Below are 21,179 nucleotides of genomic sequence, written 5' to 3'. Positions count from 1 at the left end.
GGACATTTGGAAAGAGGGATGGAAATAATGGAAATAATGTCTTGGCTTTTGTCGCCTCCTTGTGGTTAGAAGCAACAGCAAAACCTGTACCTGTAGGTCAAGTAGTGCATATCATTATCACCATATGGCTCCAAAAGCCACATTTTAACAAGTTTCATTTGTAAAAGCATTTGCAACATCTTAACTTTAAATCAAATGTGTCCATACAGGTCAAATCAAAAGTAAATAAGAAACCCAAGACCGACAAACAGACAAGGTACCAAGTTTCAGAAACATCCAACACAGCCTATAAATTAATGTGTTGACTAATTGGACTATAAAAGTAAGAAAATAGCAAGATATGCCTGTACAGTTTTCTTTTTGACACCTTCAAATTGCTTGTTTTGACTAACCAAAACCTAAAGGTACTCAGATCAACTATAACATGAAAAAGAAAAGCTGCAAATCCTCTCATTTGAGAAGCTAAAAAAAAGGAATGATTTGTATTTTTGCTTGAAAATAGTTGCCACTTAATTTTCTGTCATATGACTAAGTGATTAATTGACTAATTGTTGTTGCTCTAATTAATATGATACCCCTATGACTACTGTAGCTACAGTTTGTGGTCTGACAGTAATTTATCTGAACCCTTGCAGGCTCCATCTCTGGGGGTACAAACGCAAAATCCACAGTAGGGGCCAATGTATAATATAATTTCTCTAAATGTGGACCCCATTTACAGCCTCTACTGAAGTAATAACATTTCAGTCCAGGCTCTTTCACATTACTGTGAATATAAAACACGACTATAATAATGTCATAGGCAAGTATTGGAGATTTGAGCCATATTGCCATATTGTATCTATCACAAAAAGTCACACTTCACTTATTTTTTTTTTAGCTTTTCAGCGTGTTTATTTTTCCAAGATTAAAACTTTAATTATTTTAAGAATACAAAATAATCAGCATAATACTATAATGTATGTAATGACCGATTCTGACTTATTTTAAAGGAACTAAAATTTACTTTCCTGTTTGGAATTAATTTCTTCCTCACTGCAAGTCTTTCATCCACACAGCATGTATAAAAACATAAGTATGTCGTAGGCAAGACCAAGTGAGACTAAATGATGAGTTTGACTGCAGTTTTCTTTAAATATACTTTGACAGGACAGACCTCAGTGAATGAACCTTTTTTATATGCCAAGCTGTGTGGATAGAAGAAGAGAATCACTGACTAGTGCCTCTAATTTCATTGCTATCTCTAACATCTTGTTTGAAAAAATCATTTGTATCAGTATACTACTACAAGAGGCCAGTGTGTACAACTATAGTAGGTCCAATACTGATCAGCAGAGGATGTCTAAGGCTGATGGGCCTGGATCATGTCTGTTATAACAAGGTTTTCAGTGCAGGACACAGATAAATTATGCATTAATAAGGCATAGGAACAGACACATTTTGGTGCAAGCTCAAAAGCAACTGCTTAAGGGAAATATGGACTTGCTGCAGAGTATCCTGAATAACTTTATTATTCCTAAAACTGATCTACTTACAATTCTGTGTAAGATACCATGTCATTGTACACATGTATCTATTTATCACACAAGTATTGTACATGTACAAAACCCCATTCTCAGGAAGGCAATGGTCAGGTAAATATGAGAAGTGGCTTGTTATGGGAGGAGAAGTCGCGGTAAGCTGTTGTCAACAGTAAGTACTGTGAATCAGATCATGCACTATAACCTGCAGTTAGAAAGGCACCTGCTGTATTTTACTCCCACATTCCTTTACAAGTTTCCTCCGAGGCTGAAGATAAACACATTAAGAGCTCAGAGAGGATGTCTATTTGAAATCTTAGCACTTGTTTTTTTTAATCATACATCCCTTACACCTTAAGTACTTCTGATGCTCCGTCAATGAGGAACTTCCTCTACATCTATAATACATCTCAATTATTGAACTTGTTGAAATCCATTTATTTCTCTGAATATTATGTTTCAGCTTTCCATTTATTTCAATATATGTGGTGAAGTGACATGAAAAGACATGGACAAGAATCAAAAACTCAAGTGAATAATTGTGTGAGTGAAAATGAATAAATGTTTGAATGAAAATGAATGCCTGTGCGGATGAAAAGAAACAGAAAGTTTGGAAAATAAAGAAGAAATGTGACTTTAATTGCTTGTAGGTAACAGTTTCATTTCTGCGAAGCTGTGTGTCAGGAATTACACGCACACTCACACACTCGTCTCATACTTGCACGCACACAGATAAAACAGTCATGAGAATGAATATGCATTCAGAAATGTACATGTGCAGTCGCATAGACACATGCATCCAAATTGCCAATTGTATGCTGCCATGAATAATGATGACCCCTGTCTTTTTTTTTGTCCTCGCACATAAATTACCTTAATAACTAAGTTCCCTTTTCTCAGGTGTGTAGCTGTCGGTGTGGTAATATCTGGTCATTAGTACCTCATTTGGACTACAGCTTTCAACTAATACTTCACAAGTCATTTTTAGATATTAAAAACAGTGAACATTTCCAAAGGTGGTCACACATGACAAGATGCATCGTTGAATCTTTCCGTCTCTGACGTGAGCAGCAACAGTCTCATCCTGCATTCATACACCTTGATTTCACCGTTTATTAAGAATTAACCCAACCCTGACCTCTTAACCCCATAACTTAGATACAGTTAGCGTGTTAAGTACCATGCGTAATCCCCATCATTGTCGTCTGTTTATATAACGTCCCATCCCTTCCCCAGTCTCTGGAGCTCTGAGCGCAGACTGCTGGGTAAGACATCTGAGTGACAGCCTGTAACTCTGGTAGCTTCTCTTTCAGTTCTTGTCCATGAGTGTTTACTGGGTTTTGGGTTTGGCGCCACCGGGAGTCGGGTCAGGAGGAGGGCCACCACCCTGGGCGAGTCTTTGCAGACTGTAGGAGAGAAAGAGAGAAGGGGGTTAGTACTTGTGCCGGTCAACAAACTTGCATATCTGACACGGTAAAAATAAATATTAAATGTCATATGATGCTATATATTCTCTCCCTGAAAATATAATCAGATGACACCATTCAAAATATCATGTTATGTGTCTTTCATGTACCTACATGCCTCTAGATCCCTGGTTCCCAACCTGGGGGTCCTGACCCCCACTAGGGATTGCCAAAGCTTGATGGGGGAGTCACAAGGCTTTCTTGATTTTAATAGGTCATATTCACAGAGCCTTTATGCTCTGTTAAATAGCCTAGTCCTGCATTACAGAAGCAGGTGGTTAAAACAACTGAAGAGCTAATGGAAAAACAACCAACTGGTCATTGGTGTACTCTAGGGTAAAATAGGGGTCCCTTAAGGAAAAAAAGGTTGGGAACCACTGCTCTAGTTAACCCAATTTAATTCTTGTAACAATTGCATTACTTGAATGTGTTTTTATATTTCACTGTCATTTGTTTGTAATCATACTTAGCCTACTTGTTTTTTTTATATGAAAATAAAATAAAACCAACAGACATGTATTTGTATTGTATAGGCAACAGGATGGCCTTGTTAACCAGGTGTGTGTCAGTGAGTCCTGAAAAACCACTACATGCTTTCAGTCTTCACTAGCACTTTTGGCAGTTACCAGAAATACTCCAAAATATCACAAGTGTGGGCCAGTTGGTATCAGCTGAGCACTAATTGCCTCAGTGAACCTGTGTTGATGGCACCATTGCGCCAGAAGATGGCGCCATACTCACATGTCCTTGACGTTGTTGATTTTGGCCTGGATTTTTGCAATGAAGCTGTCAACCTGCTCCTGTGACACAATGGAGATGCCCCAAAGACATGTTTTTGAGTATCAAAATGAAAGTGACAGAGTAAAGAATGAACTGAAGCAGTTAAAAGGTATTACCTGACGTTGTCTGTAGAAAAGTGGCAGAGAAAAGACAGCGATCACACCTGGAGAGGGAAAAAGAAGGAAAATTAGAGGAGTTACCATAACAATCATACAGTATGTCAATGGATTCCATATTTTCCAGCTGTAATATCTTACTGATGATGAGCAGAGTAAGGCCATTGCACAGGTCTCCCAGATATGTCACAAGGTACATCAGAACCAGGAACTAAGACCAAGAGAAAAAAAACAGAGGAACAGCTGCAGAGAATTAGTTTAACTTCCCTCAATGATCTGTGCAGATGTCTAGAAACCCCCTAACACTGCTCCATGGAGTTTTAATTATTTCAGAAAGCAGTAAATCATGCTTCACAGTTGCTTAAGTAAAACAGACACATGCACTGTACTATGTTCTGCACTGGGGATAAAGAAAATAAGGTGCTCCAAATACATGAATATGGGTTAGAGTGTTTTCTCTTATATCGCACAGTGTCACAGTCACTATGTAGGGGATTCAGCGTTGCCCTGATATGGGACACCCCTGTCTCAGATGGAAAGAGACTCCGGCTGATCCCGGGGTGTCTCTGCATTCGGCCTCCTGTGTGTCATGTCACATACCGGCCAGGTCAGGGTTGAGACTGGGAGTGACTGGGATTTAGGGGCTCAGTCAGCTCGCACTGACTTACCATTTACTGTAAATGTGTTAAGTCTGTGTCTTCATAAACTGCTGCTGTTAATCACTGAAATGGCATAATTATTTTAGAGGTGTTTGATACTGGAATATTTGCTGATATTCAATTACCAATAATTTGCATTAAATCCTGATTTAAACACTTGTTCGAAGTATCTGCAATCACGTACGGAGATGAGCACAAATTCCTTCAAAATTACGCCTGATATACCAATGAAAGCACATTCAGACAATGAAAAAGCAAAGAAAAGAGTAACAAGAAGAATAAAGATGAGAAAATATAAAGTGCTAAGAGGCAGTTTAAGCAAACATTCTTTGGATGTACAATATTATAACATATGCAATTGACTTTAACACTCCTGGAATGTCTTTTAATTTTATATTACAATTAAAAGCAACAAAAGAAAAAAGTATATATATACACATTAGTTGTAGTACAAATATACATATTATACTGTATTTCATGCTCAGCATTTTTGCAGTGCATTTATTTGGCCGAGGTTTTAGGGTTTGTCTACCTCAAAATGTGGACAAACAACTAATCCTATGATTAATGTCTTATAGTATTTCTCAAGAAATTCACTGTGTATATGCGTCATCATAAGCTGATTAAAAACAACATTAATCCAAAGTCATTTAAGCACTGTGCAGTCAATGCTGTTGATACAAAGAAAAAATGTGAGGAGCATGTAGACTGTGGCAACATACTTCATGGGTGATGACATGCGGTACTAACAGATTTATTTATGCTTGATGAATATTAACATAATGCTTTGGCTTTGCTAGCAAGAGAGGCTTACCCAGAGGCTGGATAAACATACACTGCCTTCTTTTTGTTCTGTTAGAACCAATTAAAACTCATTTGAAAGTTTTTTTCTCCAAAAGGACTGCTTTTGACATAATTACTAAAGATATGTCATTGGGGCTGACAGTTGCCATCAATGATGTTGCCCTTATTGAGGAGCTGAGTATTCAGCTCTGAGCAAGCATAATGAGAGAGACGGTTGGCATGGCAATGCTGTCATTTCCAGTGATGGAGGGAAATGGGATGATGGAGGGAGGACGATGTTCAAGCAAAATGAAAGAATGCGGAGATGGGTTGATGCCGGGGTTAATGAGGGGAAGGTTCTGGACAGGCTGAAGCAAATCCTTGAGGACAGGTCATTAAGAGACGAGACTGAATTGCACACATACACACACACGCCCACATGTAAATCATGTAAGAACAGCTTTATTAGTCAGCATTGCTCACCTTTAAAGATTCAAAGAGGTTTCCGACAAAAAAGAGTTTCTTCAGACTGTCAATAGCAGACAGAATCATAACGATGGCTTTCTGCATGTGGTGGTCAGCCTGCTCTCCACTCAAACTGATGTCCAGGTCCAGGTATGACCTGAGAGACAATGAGACAATGAAAGGAGGACATCAGAGGCAGAAAAAAAGAAAACCAGAAAAGACAACGTAATGAAGATGGACAGAAACATTTGTTACGTTTGCCTCTCTATCTAGTACTTATTTTTTTAAACTCTCCTCTTAGTCATCCTTCTTGTACTGTGTACGAAAAAAAAAGATGTTTAATGACACAGTGATTCTTGTCTCTTTTGCTGCAATCCTTCATGCCCAAATATAAATCCCCTCTTGTCACTCCAGTTGTTGTCCAGAGGTCAAAAGGCCCTTGTTTTTCAATTTGCTGGGTCACCACCAGCCTTTTATGATTTCTTTAGTCGAAGCAATTGCCATTTGTTACATAGTGGGCAATATGATTAATCAATAATGAAGAAATTACTTAAATTGTCTATTTATTAAAGACGACTCTAGAAAAAACTGCATTCAGACACATATTTGCATTTAAGCACACATACACTGACATAGCATGTTGCTTATGTTGACAAAGATTTAACTGTCTGAATCTCAGCAAAACCCCAGCTACGTTAATAACAATAAATATTCCACCATTGATAACTAAAATGTAGCTACTGCACATTCATTATTGGATGTAAGCACAACAAACAATAGCTGATCTTTAAAATGCAGAAAATCTGCATAAACGAGAGGAATTGGGTGAATCAAGCTCTCATTGTTCTGCAATTTTTATCATTCTTCTTTTGTCCGCTCTTTTTGTTCTTTTTTAGAAAAGCTGGAAAAAGAAAAGAATGAAAAGGAGGGAAGAAAACTGTGGGAACTTACTTGAAGGGGTGTTCTCCATCACCCCAGCTGAGGATGTAGAGGACTTTGTAGTAGATGCGCACAGAGATGGTGAAGCACATGACAGCCAGGGAGACTGTGGAGACCACAGTGATGATGCTGAGCTGGAACAGGGACAGCAGGCCCACTACTAACCCTGTTAGCACCATGCCTGTTCGCTCTGTGTCCTTCCAGTAGATCAGGTCCATCACTGAAAGACAAGGAGAGTGGAGTGGGGGAAGGGAGCAGAAAGAGAAGTCAATAGAAAAGAAATAATGAAATGTATTTATACAGTGCTTTTCAAGTTACTCAAAGATCCTAAAGAACTAAAAGGACTAGGAGAAGAAAGGCTCAAGGTGAGTCCAGGCAGAACACGAAGCGAATTTTCAAGTGAATTTGACTGCTGGACCATTTGTGTTTCTTTGCCCCAGACAGCCTAAATACCAACTGTGCATGTATACAGTATGTATTAGTTGTAAGCTAGCTAGCAACGGACGCACCAACTGTGTGTGTTTGTGTTTAGTTCAGCTTCTAACTGAAGTCAGAACTCACCAGAAACTGGTTCTTTCTATTATTACCCTCCAGTCTGTCTCCTTGTTCCTCTCATTTCTGTACATTTAAAAAGTCGATTATGTGCACAAAATTTGTTTTTGTGTCAATTCGCTCAGCCCAGGCGAATTTCTGTCTTTCCATTGACTTTGCATGTAATTGTGCCGCATCTACAATTCACTTTGCGTTATGTCTGAACTCACAGTAAGAGAAGAAGAAAGGACATGAAAAGTGTAACATGAAGAAGGTAGGTGATGAAGGTAATCACAATAGCTATAGACATTGCAATTACAGTACATAAAGCAGGAAGCAAAATGCACAGGTGGCTATTGACAGTATAGACTGATAATCAGAATGAATTTCCATTTCGTTTTCACTTTTGGGCAGTGGGTCAGAGACCTGGAACCAGGCTAGAGACAGTAGCCTGACATGATTTACACACTGTAGGTACTGTATCAATTACCAAACTTGTGGACCAAATAATACCAGAAATGATCAGAAAGTCAGATGTATGTACAAGTTTTAAACAAGTTGCTTCCCAAATTCAAGCAGGTTTTCTAGCTGTACTCAGCTGAAAGCAAAGGAAGTTGTGAGTTGCTGCATCCTTCCTGGAAACAGAGTAGCATCATCGCTCAGCTTCTCAGCTTTTAATTTTGGGTGGAAGTGGGGAAAGGAAGAGTGGCAGAAGGACACAGTGGTTCTGACATAGGAATAATAAGGGAAGGGAGACCAGAGAAGAGGTAGGGGAAGACAGGCAGAGAGGGATTTCCAGCCTCAAGCATGAGAACACATACAACAGCTACGAGGACATGTCAGGCTCCGGCTCCAGCTAAATTTAGCTCTCGGATGATAGAAGGAAGCAAGCGGTCGAAGAGAATTTAAATACAGCCTTTCACAGCACCTGCTGACAGACGTCAGGCCGTCAGCAGCCCCTTTTCCACACCCTGTTGGTTTCCCTCTCTGTCACCCAGCAACAGCAACCGTGGAGACTGAGGCGTCTGTAGTGATGCTTTGCTAAAATATACAGTACAATATGTGATTCTTTCAGCTAGCTTTAACTTTTTATCAATGATCAAACTACAGCACAAAGCCCTTAGTTAAAGCAGCGTTTCTGTGTTGTGAAATTACAGTGTATGTTGTGTGGTGCGTAGGTCTTTGTGCTTGTGATTCAGTGTAATGCTAAGCCTCAGCATTAGAATAAAGGGAAGCCTCTTTGAATAGAGTGCACTGACAGCAGGTGGGTTATTTATAAATGTCACTGCAAACAATTAATACCCATGATGCCCCTGGAACACACCTGTCCAACGTGTTTGTTTGTGCTGCCATCACTCTGAGACATTGTTACTCAGCACATGGATTCAGAAAAGATGACTTATTCAATCTCAAAATAACATTATATGAAACCAACACTGTAGTACTGACAGCATCTCAGCTTTGTAAGCTGTTTGTACTACAACATACACATGAAGTACACATGGATGTCGCTACATCCTGCATTTATCCTTTACTCAACTTGTTTTTTCTTTATGTTGTAGTGGGACAACTATTATGTAGTAACACTATAAGAAGCATGTAACAAATGAGACATCTATTATATCTACATTTTTACGTATCATTATGCATCATCACAGATGGCTTGAGTGGATCCTAAAGCCTTGGAATCGATGCAGACATGATAAATTTCCAAACCTTTGTTTTTTTTACTGCAACATTTTGGGAAATACACTTTGCTTTCTTGCCGAGAGTTAGATGAGAAGACTGAAACCATTCTGTCTGTAGGCTAAATATGACATATCATCTAGCAGCGAGTTAGCTTAGCTTAGCATAAAGACTGGAATCAGGGGGAAACAGCTAGCCTCGCTCTGTCTGAGAGTAACACAATCTACCTACCAGCATGTCTAAAGCTTACTAACTAACATATTGTATCTTGTTTGTTTTATCCAACCAAAAACGGTATTAATTTTCTATCTACTAATTATCTGCAAGAAAGTGTATAAACATATTTCACAAAATATCCCATCCCAGAACTATTTCTTTAAACCCCACAGAAGTTGTCACATACACGTTATCAACTAGCATTATACATAATTTGTGGCAGAGAAACATACATTTTATAAATTTAATAGGCAGCTAAAATGTCTGCAGTGTGCTATTATTTCTACAGCACTTTTTGTTGGGTATAAATAGCAATATAAATATAATATAAATATTGCAGCCTTCAAGTGCCCTTAGGGGGGACTCTAAACATTTCAAATCTTGTTTCTTTCTATTGCCAGCTATAACTTACCTCAACTGGGTGTGTTGTACTAACTTTAATTTACATTAAATGTCCTTCATGCGCAGGTGTATCATAGTAATCGCAGACACTCAACAATAAATTACTTAGTAATAAATTAACAATAATTGCCTCTTGATTAGAGGAAATTATTACTCAACTGCACCCACTATCCACCACTTTTCACCTGTGGAGAACATTACAGGCTTCTGTATGCCACAATAAATTAATCAAAGCAGCAAAATTAATCTTAGTGTAAAAATCACACAACAATTAATCAATAATCCAGTCAAGCAATTAAATAATCATGCAACCATCCAGTCAACTAACCAAAAAACCTCCCAAAACAGTACAACATATAAGAACATATGGCTTAATCACAATCTTTGTCCTCTAACCTGAAGTAGTTTCCACTTCATTTGACCCAGCACAGGTCAGCTCAATTACATATGTCCAAGGAATCTCATACTACTACATTCTGAAATGTCCCTGCTTATGCCAGGTCTTCAGCCTAAGGAGGAAATACTAAAATGTAAGAGAGAACCCAGCTGGCCAAGTTATTACACACGACAACACGCTGCTAACAACATACCACAACAGAGCAGTTCATGATACTCATTTGAATGGCTGGTGCTACTTTTAATTAAGGCAACTGATAGTCACAATGAGGAGAACACCCGGCTACATCTGAGTTAAAAGCCAAACACATCTCTAGCTGACAGAAGCAGGTGTCTCTGGAGACGCTGCTTGTGAAATGATTAAAAAGAGGCAAGAAATCCACTCAATTCCTGTCTTCGGTCCCCTGACAGACAGGCCTTTTTCTCCACTATACCAAAGTCACAACTCTAAACAGCCCACTGCTAGACTACAAGAGTCTACCCCTTCACAGTTGAGTTTGTAGCTTCCCTGCTGGTAAGTGAAATCAGTAGTTGACTACTCAATACCCACACATGTGATCCCACAAATGATCCTATTCTCACTTTAAGCCCAAGTTCTCACCTTTGCTGGCCATTTTGGTTGCTGCTCCACTGTTTCCCCTCACACCCTCTGTCCCTGTCTCTGCCCCGCTGTGCTCCCCCTCGCCCCTCTGAGCTGTTTTTGGCTACCCCCCTGCTCGCTCAGCAGTCCAAAGCTCTGACAGCCCAAAATAATCTTGTCCACAGCACCGCCCACCCCCACTTCAAGACTCTAAGAGGTTCACACATAAAGAGATGATTCAAAACAATCTCAAAATACTTCTGAAAAATCACTGAACCTTTTTCCATTAAATAAAAATCCACTCTGAATCAGAATAAATTCATGGTATTCCTGCCTGAACTCAGATAAGGTCATACAGTACAGAGTCGTGTTCGCATTTATATGTCATCTGGCACCTGAAACAAGATAACCAGGGTTTATATTCTGTTATGTCATGAAGTCTAACCTTTCTAAAGAGATGAATGATTAAAATGTTTCCATTAATGAGGGTGAATATCTGGGGATAAGATCACTTTTGCCACAAAATAAATATTATTTGATTGTACAAATTCCAAAGAAGAAGCCTGTATTCCTGACAACAAATTAATAGCTAGTGAATCAGACTGAGTTTCCATTTCATTTCACTTCGTTATTCATTTACTTGAATAGCTGAAAAAAATGGAGATGCAGGTAGTGATTTAGAGGTCTAAATCTAACAAAGTGGTGGTTCTTTTTATATGTAGATTTGGAGAAGACTTACTTGAGTCTGTAAACGGCTGAAACATGTTATAATATATTCATGGATAATACTGCAGATATACCATGTTCAGTTACGTTATGAGTTTTAGCACAGATACCAAAACAACACTTAAATATCTTACCTTGAAGGGGCAGAAGGTGAAGGTGCTTGAAGGTGTGCGAACCCTTTTTTGTGCTTTGAACATTGATGCTGGTTGCACACACCCAGCCCCCCTTTTTGTTTTTGGTTGAGTGCGATGGTCTTTACTTCTACTTTGTAAATAGAATAGTCTAAAATTAGCAAAATTACCATTTAAATCAGAAACTGTCTGGTCTAGCAATAACTAAAAAAAGAGAACAAATTTGAGCATCTTGCACCAGACAGTTTTCAATACTTGGTGCTAGTGACACATTTCAATTGCCAAAAAAGTATGGAGGTTTGATATGTAGTCCCTAAAACAGGTAATAAAACCAGAAGAAATATGATGCATGTGTGCTATTTATTCAGGACACTCTAAACTCTGTCATCAGCCTGTCCACACATTCATCAACAGTCTGAGGGTTTGCTGCCCCCTTAACATCCACTATAATAAGACTGAACTCTACTCTGACCGACAGTCCACTTAAAGTGCCATCAAGCTGAAAGACAGGATGTTATCTCTCCCTTTCTCCCTTTCTCTGTTTCTCACTCTTAAAGTGTCAACAAACTCCCACAAACCTGCATATAAACACACACACATACACACACCTGCCTCTCTTTCTCTCTGTGTCAAACAGTGATACACTCTGACATCAGCGGTGATGGTGTGTGTGCCCAAAAAGTCAGCCAATGCCAAGAATGCTTTCCCCACAATTAGCCAATTATTCCTGAAGTCCCGAGAGAGGGTTACTATGGAGACACAATGAACAGCCAGGACTTCCGGGGAGGGGGGGGGGTCTATCTTTGTCTGCCTGCTCTTGGAGGTCCAAAGCGAAATCTGATACTTTCTTTATTTAAAGTATTGATTAACGAGCTGAATGAAAGCATCTCACTCAGCAGCCAGACAAAGACAGAGAGATGGAAGAGGTGGAAGGACAGAGGTCAGAGGATGATTTTAAGATACAGATACTGTGAATTTTGTACCTGCTATGTGGGTGCATACTGTCGGGTCCTCTGATAGGTTAAGAGCTGAGAACCAGTGATCGCTGACCAGCTGTTCCTGAGAGTTTAGGCCAATGGCAGCCGGCGATGAGGATGAGGGGCCTCTTGGTTGCACAGATGTGAGCAGCTTGACTGAAATGGTTTCCCTGGTGACGGGAGACTCTGGCTCAGGGGTCGGAGAGGCTGACGCTGCTGCTGGGAAACAGAACATGATGTCACTATCACAATGACATCATCACCAAGTTCCTCTTGTTGCACATGCTCAGCTAGATGTGAAGCTACCGACAAAAGATTTAATTTAGATTTTCAATCCCACAGTGCCCTTCAAAAGTATTTGATTTTTCTTGCTTTTTCTTCCTTATTTATGACTTTTCTTGAAGAAACTCCTAAAGGAAATTCAGGGAAATATACTATCAAAGCTGTTATTAATAACCTGTAATGTTTTTTGCATGATTAAAGGCTGATTAGATGCTGCAAACCTGTTTTTTAAATCACCATTTTCATTAACTATATATTGTCATGGAGTAATTTAGAAAAAAGCCAGACCATAACATATGAAGAGTCTGACGATAGTGTGAATTTGGAGTGAAATAATAAGTAAAGTAAAATAATTGTCACCTCAAAAGGCTGATAATAAACTTGCTGGATTCCTTTTATTATTTATTCGACACAGCAGATAATACCTTAAAATTTTAGCTGGCCACACCTCGTGTTAGTCATCGTATCGTTTCATGTCTAAAATCATGAGTATTGAAGCAGTCTAAAAAAACAAACACCAGTTTTGTTTGTTACATCCAGGATCTCATGTTCTGATACCTATACATATGAACATTGCCAAAAAACCTGTGTCATATGTGTGATTTAGGGTCTCCTGTCATAGCTTTATGGTCTGTTTTAGTCTGGTCTAAAACCAGCTATTTCAATTACTGGGAAATATGAAGATCCAGGTGATTTGACACTGAAATATTTACTATATTCCCATTTAGAAAGATCAGAAAACATTTCTGGATCCTCTTCCTCCTAGAGGCCAGCTGAATTTTGGCCACCATTTACTTGTCATCATGATTCATCACATGACTGCCTCTGTGCCACATCACATCAAGTCCACCTCAGGGAAAGACATTTAAGATCATCATAAATGAGACTATATAATTTACTCTCGGTGTATCATGGCTTGATGCATGCATTATTTAAGAAAGTGAAGCTAAATCCTCACTAGTACAAGATTTAAATCTTTTAAAAATCAGTTGAGCTCAAGCAGACACTTGTTGGACCAATAGGTGAACTATTGGGTGTGTTCAAATGATAAACCTCTCAAAACTCCTGAACATCGCAAACAGCCATTTAAACTAGATATTAACTTATACAACAAAGCACAATCCTTCAACTAAATGACCTTCTTTTCCAATTTTAATCAGGTGATGGCTTTAGGAGACATTTGACTTGACCACTAGAATAAAACAACTTCCTCAAGCACTCTCCATCTCTCCTCTTTCTCTCACCCTGAAGTATCTGTGATGGACTCTGTTGCTGGGAAGATGGGGAAGGAGAGGGAGGCTGGACAGTCTGGGTCAGACTGCTCTCTTCTCTTTGGATTCCTGCATCTCTCCCCTGAGTTTCTGGGTCCAGGATTTGGGGAGAGGGCTGGATTGTAATAGTCTCAGTTTGTCTGTGCAGCTCCCTCCTCGCTGCTGGGCTTGCTGTCCTCACTGTCCTCACTGTCCTCGCTTCTGCCCTCTCCTGCTCGCTCCTTTCTGACATTTCCTCATCTTCCTCTCGACTGAGGAAGAGCTGGGGGTCCCAGTCTACATCAGGGGAGTCCAACAGTGTTTCCAGGGTGTCTGTGCGCATCAGAGGAGTACGACTTCCCCGCGAGCCGCCCCTGCGTCTGTCACGGAAATGTCGTGAGGCTCCCACAGCCTCGGCCTCAGCGATGGCAATGTAGGAGAAAGTCAGCTCAAAGGAGTTCTGACGTGGCGTGCCCCAGATGGACGGGGATGAGGCCAGTCCCTCATCATCATCTGGATCTCCATCTCTCTCTTCCTCATCGTCAGACCACTCCCTGGCTGTTTGCAGCTCATACATCTCAGACTCCTCATTTCCGCCTGAATGGAGACAAAATTGAATAAAAGTGGTCACCCCAATGCACACAGAGATAGATAGGCACTAGATGAGGAGGGGCATAGTCAGAAAAGAGATGTTCACAGACAGTAAATATAGCTGAACTGAGCAGAGGAGCAATCTACAACACTTAGCAGTTTATTCAATTAATTCTGCTGCAAACACTGTGAATATTAGTTCAGTGTCATGCAAGGAGTGTGATGTTGCTTTTAATAAACAGACATGTCAGTTGAAAGCACCCAGAGGTGTTATTTGATGTCTGGGAGTAAAGATGTGATATCTAAAGATGAAACCCTCTTTGATAAACATCTCCTCCAAAATTTAGCAGAGATCAAAATATATGTCTGTGTTCACCTGTGGATGTTCACTGCTAGTATTTTGAGGTGAGAGAGGTGTTGGATCGATGGGGGATTCGTTCTAATGTTACGTTCAAAAGAAAGATACTTCAGAAGGCAGGGAACTCCTGTTTATATCAGTACTGTATCTCAAGTTTCTGCTTCGTACCATCGGTGCACGGAGGCGTTGAGTCTGGAGTGGATGCCACCGAGCCATATTCCTCTAGAAGAAAACAAAGTCAAAATTTTACATAAATCTGGTGGTGAACCTGTCTTAAAACATTGCTAGAGACAGAAAACTAAACATATTCTTGCTACTTTTACGTGCTGTAAGCCCATTCATTCAGCACTCTCACATTCATCTTGATGATGCCTCTCAAAACATTCAATCCAGATGAACTTATGTGAAGTGACTAATAACATAAAAGCCCTATCATGCACCGCAATGCCTTGTTATGAGTCATTTTTGCTCCCACTGAAATATTGGTAGTTAACATAATCAGCAAATATTAATCTTGATGCAAAATTACATACATACATACATAACACCATGTGTGCATCAGTTTCTGATCAAAGGTATCAAACGTGATAATTGGAGCTACATGGTGTAGGTCAGTGAATACAGACTCATTTCCTTACAGTGCTAAACTGGTAGCAGTAAAGGCCTTTAGTACATTAGATAGCCAGCATGACATTAGCTAATAAATCAACCCAGGCAGAGCAATGAGTGCAGCATATTCTCCTCTGCATACACTGTATGTGAGCACATGCAAATTATCTTAACCCCTTTCATTTAACTGTAGAGAATATCAGGTGGATGTTGAGAGATATGAAAACACAACAGGAAAGAAAATAACTGCCAGCAAAGCGTGCATATAAACATCTGCAAATCAACGGGAGGTAACGACAACAACACAGCTTCTGCACTGCATCCACCCATTCAGCCATGTGTTTATTAAAAGGTAAGAGCAGGAGAGGGGAATGGAGAGTAGGCAGGAAGGGGATAGGAGGGGGGTTGAGGAAACATATACGATGCTCACAGCAGTTAGCAAGAAAAGATGCTGAGCTGGAACATATGTGACGATGGTATAGTGACATAAACAAATGCAGACCTCAGACACAGAAAGACAGATGGAACAAAAGCAGACTCACGGCAGTGGGAGAATCCTAAAATCTGGCCCATACTCCATCAAGGCATCGCTGGGCCCATCCAGTCTGGAAGCCCCCCCCCCCTCCTTTACTGCTGACACTCACGTCCTGTGGATATACTCTCTCTCTCTCTCTCTCTCCTCTTCTTCCTCCTCCCTATGTTTCTTGGTCGTCTGTTGAGCAGCTTCCTCCCTCTAGCTCCTGCCTCCCGCTCTGTCACTCAGCAGCCCCGCCCTGCCTCGCTCCACCATCCTCCGCTCTGCACCCTCCTCTGCCTGTCTCCTCTTGCATCGTTATGACTGCAGCGGTAGTAGTGTATGCTACAGCAAAGGGAGAAAAGCATGAGTGTGCGTGTCCCTGTGTCTGTCTGAGCCTGTCGTCATCTCCCATTCATAGCTAATCTATGTGTATCTATCCCTCTCTTCCTCATCATGTGATTTCATCTCAGGATCCTATAGGAGCATGCTGAAAGAGAAGAAATCATTAATAATGTATGATATGAGCATATACAACACATACATAGAAAAGTAGCAGATGCATTTAAAAACTGGCAGAACAGATTGAAGCTCCACTGAGATCCATAGCCAACCAACATGTGAGCTTAGTGGATATATTTCATCCACAACTTTACTATATTTTATATTTCATAACGAAGTCTATCAATTTATTTTACACATACCTTGAGACATATCAAATTTTTCACAAAGCACAATCATACAAACAAACCAAAATGAAGCATTTAAGCTGAATAGATAATAAATAATGTATAGCCTCACTCAACTAAAAAGCTTTTTTATGATGACAAGTGAAGCCTGTGCAATAGTGAAAAGTAGGGGGCAGTGTGTAGCTATAACTGATGCTGCTACAAACTGTTGGGATCATGATTAATGGAAAAAAGTCATGTAAAGGGTTAGAGTAAGAAATGCAGGAGGTGCAGTACTTTTATAACCTCTGCTTAGATTTATGTGTCACATTTAATACACAAAGGCAATCACATGCTTTATATAAGGAATATAATACATAAATAAGAAATGCAAAAAACAGAGCTTTATGGAGTCTTTAAGCTCATTGTTTTGGTTTTCAGGCACGCAACTTGACTGTTTTGGTTCACTCTCACCTCTTTCAGAGCTTGTTTTTGGCCACAGCGTGACAGCTGTTTTCAGCAATAAAGCTATAAAAAACGGCTGTACAAAGGGCAGACAAAGTTAATGACTGCCTGAATATTAGCATTTAGCAGTGAAAGTGGAAACCAAAAACAGAGCTAAAAGGAGTGAATACTGGACCTACATTCGCCCGGTGGCCAAAACATGACTCCAAATTAATGCTAATAATGACGCTCCATAAATGATGTGTAAATACGCTACTTTTTACTGACAAGTTGGCTGATATGAATGTGTCGTTAGCCAACACTGGTCATTCACCAAGACACTTCACTGGTTCTGAAACCAGATCTCAATTTTATTGCCAATAGCCATTATCTTTCTTGTTCCAGATTTCTTGGACGCCTAGCAGACTCAAAATTATGAGGTTGTAGTTCATTTTCATATGAATATATATTTTCAGCCTCATCAGTGTCAAAACTAGTGCTGGGATCCAGATTTCCTATTGTTAAAGTGGACCTAGCTTGACCGCTCTCTCTTATGTCTTATCGGCCAGTAGGCGATTTGAGGGGGGATGCCATCCACTGTCCATGGTGCTGAAGTAGCAAACAGATTTGTAATTGAGCCTTTTTCTCTTGCCCTTGGTCCTGCCCTTCTATCAGTTTTGTCTTGGAGCAACAATATTCTCTAAACTATATACTATAAATGCTCAATTCTATACTATATTCTACCCTATATACTCTATAGAGTAGTGTCATCTTCATGATCAAAGTGACAAGCAGCAACATGTAGTCGCAGAAGAGTGAGAGGATCATATAGACACACTGCTGCCTGTAGTATTCCTATAATATTTCAATAATATTTCTATGGTAATTCTGAAGTATCTCTGCTGCTGAAAATACATCCCTAGACCAAGCCACTTCTGTAACTAGCTATTTTAGGGGAGACATGACTACAGATATAGTTTTTACTATAGATGTTTGATGTAACCTGGGAGTGGGGCAGGTTATGTGACTGAGGAAATTAATCTGCACTGACCATTCTGCGTTCAGCTACTACAGTTACATAATGCAAGGTAGAGTTTATACTGTCAAAACTATGAATAGGCCTAAGAATAGGCCTACACAAATCAAAATCCTAATTGCAATTATAATATCAAGAATTAGCCTAGGCCTATATGATAATTCGGCAGTCCTAGGGTTAGGGTTAGGGTCCTAGGTCCCACTGAGCCACCCCCCCTGATAAAATTAACTAATCACCTACTGGTCACGTCCAGATTTCAATGTAGTGTATACAGTATATAGAATGTGAAGGAAATTATACATACAACACGTATAATCAAGTTTGAATATCTTTTATTGCACATGTCTGGTTATGTTTTGATTATTCTGAAATCTTAAGCATGTAATCTTTAACAAAGAGAACTTCTGTGAAAATATCTTAGTCACTGAGAGTGAGAACGAAGAAGTAACTGATTCAAAAAGGCTAAAGTAGATAAGAAAGTGTGAGAAAGTGTCCAGTCCACTGCTTCCAGTGGATAAAGAGAAATGTATTAAAGGCCCTTCAGCAGCTTCAAGAAAGTCCCTAGGAAATGATAAGTTACAAGACAATGGTTTAGTTGTTGATTTTTAATTACTTCTGAGAAACGATGACATGCTTTGTAGCTTTTGTTTAGGTGGCTATATGATCTGTGTGTTTCTCTGCCTCTTTGCTTTTTGCCTGATCCAAACGTTGAGCCTGTGTGCACACGTACTAAAGTGTGACAATATTGTAAGAGATCTTTGTCTCATTCCTCTTTACCAGAGTGGAATTGCAAAATTGCCATGACAAGATATATTGTTTTGAAAATCCTGTTTCAATGTCATTCCCCCACACATTAGTTCACAAGGGTCCCAAATCAGCATGTTGCTCTTTAAAAGGTGATACTACAGTATATGTTTACAGCTACCCCCCAAGAGTTGGAGCAAGTACATCTAAATTCTTCTTCTACATATTTAGTTTGGGAATGATTAGCAAACCGCCGTTAGATGACCTAAGAGGCTAAGAGGAGCGACAAACCAGGTCTGATTTGTTAGAAAACTGATGGATTACGTTACAATATAAAACTGTAAGAACACACACTGATCATCCATAGATGACGTCTGAAGAGCCAAAGAGCCTAAAAATGGCAAACAGAGAAAATATGCAATGTTGTTTGAAAAAAAACAACAACAACTAGGAGGGTTCATGGGAAACGTGGTCTTAATTTTGAGAAGCAAAACCTCATTATCCATGACACTAGTGTTACTTATGGGCTAAAAATTCAGCTCAACCACTGTCAAGGATCACAGTTAATTTAAAATTTCTATATTGATGTTTGTGCTGCACAAATCATGTTTAACCAAGACAGTGATAGGGCAATGCACTTCCTGTGTGATCCTGTTTGCTGTGGATCAGTGATGCAGTCTTAACTGGATAAATGAAGGTAAACAAAACAAACACGCTTCACCTGCAACACTGCCAGTGTCCAGCAGAGACTAACATCAGCTGATAACAGGTTTAGTCCTACTTATAGCTGGAAAAGAACTAAATATCACACATATAGTCCTTAAAACGATTAAACCGCAAGAGTGCATGTAAACCAGGTCAGGGGCTCCAAATAAACAGAAGCTAATGAGATTAAGACATACAGCAGTCGTAACAGGCCGACACGGAAGTCACAAACAGTACAGGGCAGAGTCAGAGTTGGTGTGTCAACAGATTATTTAGCTTGTTTTTATCTTTCATCGTATCTCATTATAGTATTATTTGAATTTCATTATAGTAATATTTTCAATAGGGCTGCAACCAATGATTATTTTAATTACCGATTAATATGTCATTTATTTTCTTGATTAATGGTTTGGTCAATAAAATGTATGAAAATAGTGAAAAATGTCGATCACTGTTTCCCAAAGTTGACGTCATCATATGTCTTCTTTTGTCCCGACCAACAGTCCACAACCCAAAGATATTTAGTTTACTGTCACAGAGGACTAAATAAACCAGAAAATATTTATATTTGAGAAGCTGAAATCAGAGTTTTGATATTTTTTCATAAAAATTAATCTAATTAATTAAATTGATAAATCAACTAATTATTGCAGCTCTCATTGTAATTAATATTGCCTTGTGTTTCTTTTATATTTTGTTTTAATGTGTGTTAATGTGCAACCTGCCTTGCCTCAATCAAATTATTTTGAGACAAAAGGGATTTTTTATGACATATAAAATAACAAAAAATACAAAATACAAAAAATAAAATAACTGAAAGAACCTTGATATGAAGTTGTTTTGTCAACTACGGTTTCCAAGGTCAAGGATGAACTTTGAAACTCAATTCTTAATACATTTTTCAACACAATAAACAGTCTGTAGTATTGGTTACTGGTTAGCCTAATATGTCACTCAATAAGACAAATGAGCAAAATTACTGAAAGAATTGTGTGGATTCAAAATGTATTGCATCAGACATAAAATCCTCATGCAGATATGCACTACTGACTGTGGGACCCCTCTGTGTTGTGTAAAATGTCCATAATCCATGCATGTGTGCAGACACAGGTCATCTGGTCTGCCTTGAAGGCCAGGTGATTATCCAGCAGTGTTACACAGACTGAGGGAGGGAAAGAGGGACAAGGAGAGGGTGGGGGCAGAGCAGAGGGATAAATCAACAGAAATAGATGGGCCAATAGGAGCTCAAGGCTGATACAGGAGGGGTGAAGAAGAGAAGGAGGGAGACATAGAAACAGAGAGACAGGGAGGGAGACACCTTATAGTCAATACTGCAAAATAAAAAAGGACAGAAGGGGGATTCTCGGATTCTACAGAGAGGCTAAGGATTCAAAAATGTTCCTGATCATTTTTAACAGAAAACCAACTCAGTTTTTCATTTAACAAAAACATTTTTAATTGATAAAGTTACTTTTTGTTTACCTGATTGGAGTGACTCAGCTTAACTGTTGCGCTGGACCTGCTGCGGAAAACACAGGGCCGGAGGAGGGGCACCAGGAGGAGACGGGCTGCTGTCAGGTCCAGCAGGAAGCTTGAGCACAGGCT

The 21,179-nt window shown here is 39.5% G+C and overlaps 1 protein-coding gene across 5 annotated transcripts; it reads right to left on the bottom strand.

Annotated features, from left to right (window-relative positions):
* Nucleotides 1-2,138: 2,138 nt before the first annotated feature.
* Nucleotides 2,139-21,145, bottom strand: rtn2a (reticulon 2a). Of its 5 annotated transcripts, none has more exons than XR_006403766.1 (11): nucleotides 21,057-21,145; nucleotides 16,006-16,322; nucleotides 15,023-15,076; nucleotides 13,900-14,502; nucleotides 12,380-12,592; nucleotides 11,400-11,529; nucleotides 6,741-6,948; nucleotides 5,808-5,946; nucleotides 4,024-4,093; nucleotides 3,883-3,929; nucleotides 3,753-3,786 (listed from the first exon to the last, which is right to left on the bottom strand). XR_006403766.1 is itself a non-coding variant. In XM_044353930.1 (10 exons), the coding sequence occupies exons 1-10, from the start codon at nucleotides 16,034-16,036 to the stop codon at nucleotides 2,851-2,853; spliced, it is 1,500 nt and encodes a 499-aa protein (XP_044209865.1). In that variant the 5' UTR covers nucleotides 16,037-16,069; the 3' UTR covers nucleotides 2,139-2,850. The 5 variants fall into 5 exon arrangements, 3 of the variants coding, with proteins under 3 accessions (XP_044209865.1, XP_044209866.1, XP_044209867.1); XR_006403767.1 differs by having other exon boundaries at nucleotides 11,400-11,526; XM_044353930.1 differs by lacking the exons at nucleotides 11,400-11,529; nucleotides 21,057-21,145 and adding an exon at nucleotides 2,139-2,926 and having other exon boundaries at nucleotides 3,728-3,786; nucleotides 16,006-16,069.
* Nucleotides 21,146-21,179: the final 34 nt, after the last annotated feature.

This window comes from Thunnus albacares, chromosome 6 (genome assembly GCF_914725855.1).
Source record: "Thunnus albacares chromosome 6, fThuAlb1.1, whole genome shotgun sequence".
NCBI classification, from domain to species: Eukaryota; Metazoa; Chordata; class Actinopteri; order Scombriformes; family Scombridae; genus Thunnus; species Thunnus albacares.
Note: the sequence above shows the minus strand (reverse complement) of the source record. Positions and strands in the feature narration are given on the sequence as shown.

Excerpts from the sequence above, each read along its gene's own strand:
- rtn2a (XM_044353930.1), bottom strand. The coding sequence starts at position 16,036 with ATGGGCCAGATTTTAGGATTCTCCCACTGCC. Across the intron at positions 14,503-15,022 it reads AACGCCTCCGTGCACCGATG|GCGGAAATGAGGAGTCTGAG; the intron begins GTACGAAGCAGA and ends GTCTCCATTCAG. Across the intron at positions 6,949-12,379 it reads AGTATGCACCCACATAGCAG|TGATGGACCTGATCTACTGG; the intron begins GTACAAAATTCA and ends CTTGTCTTTCAG.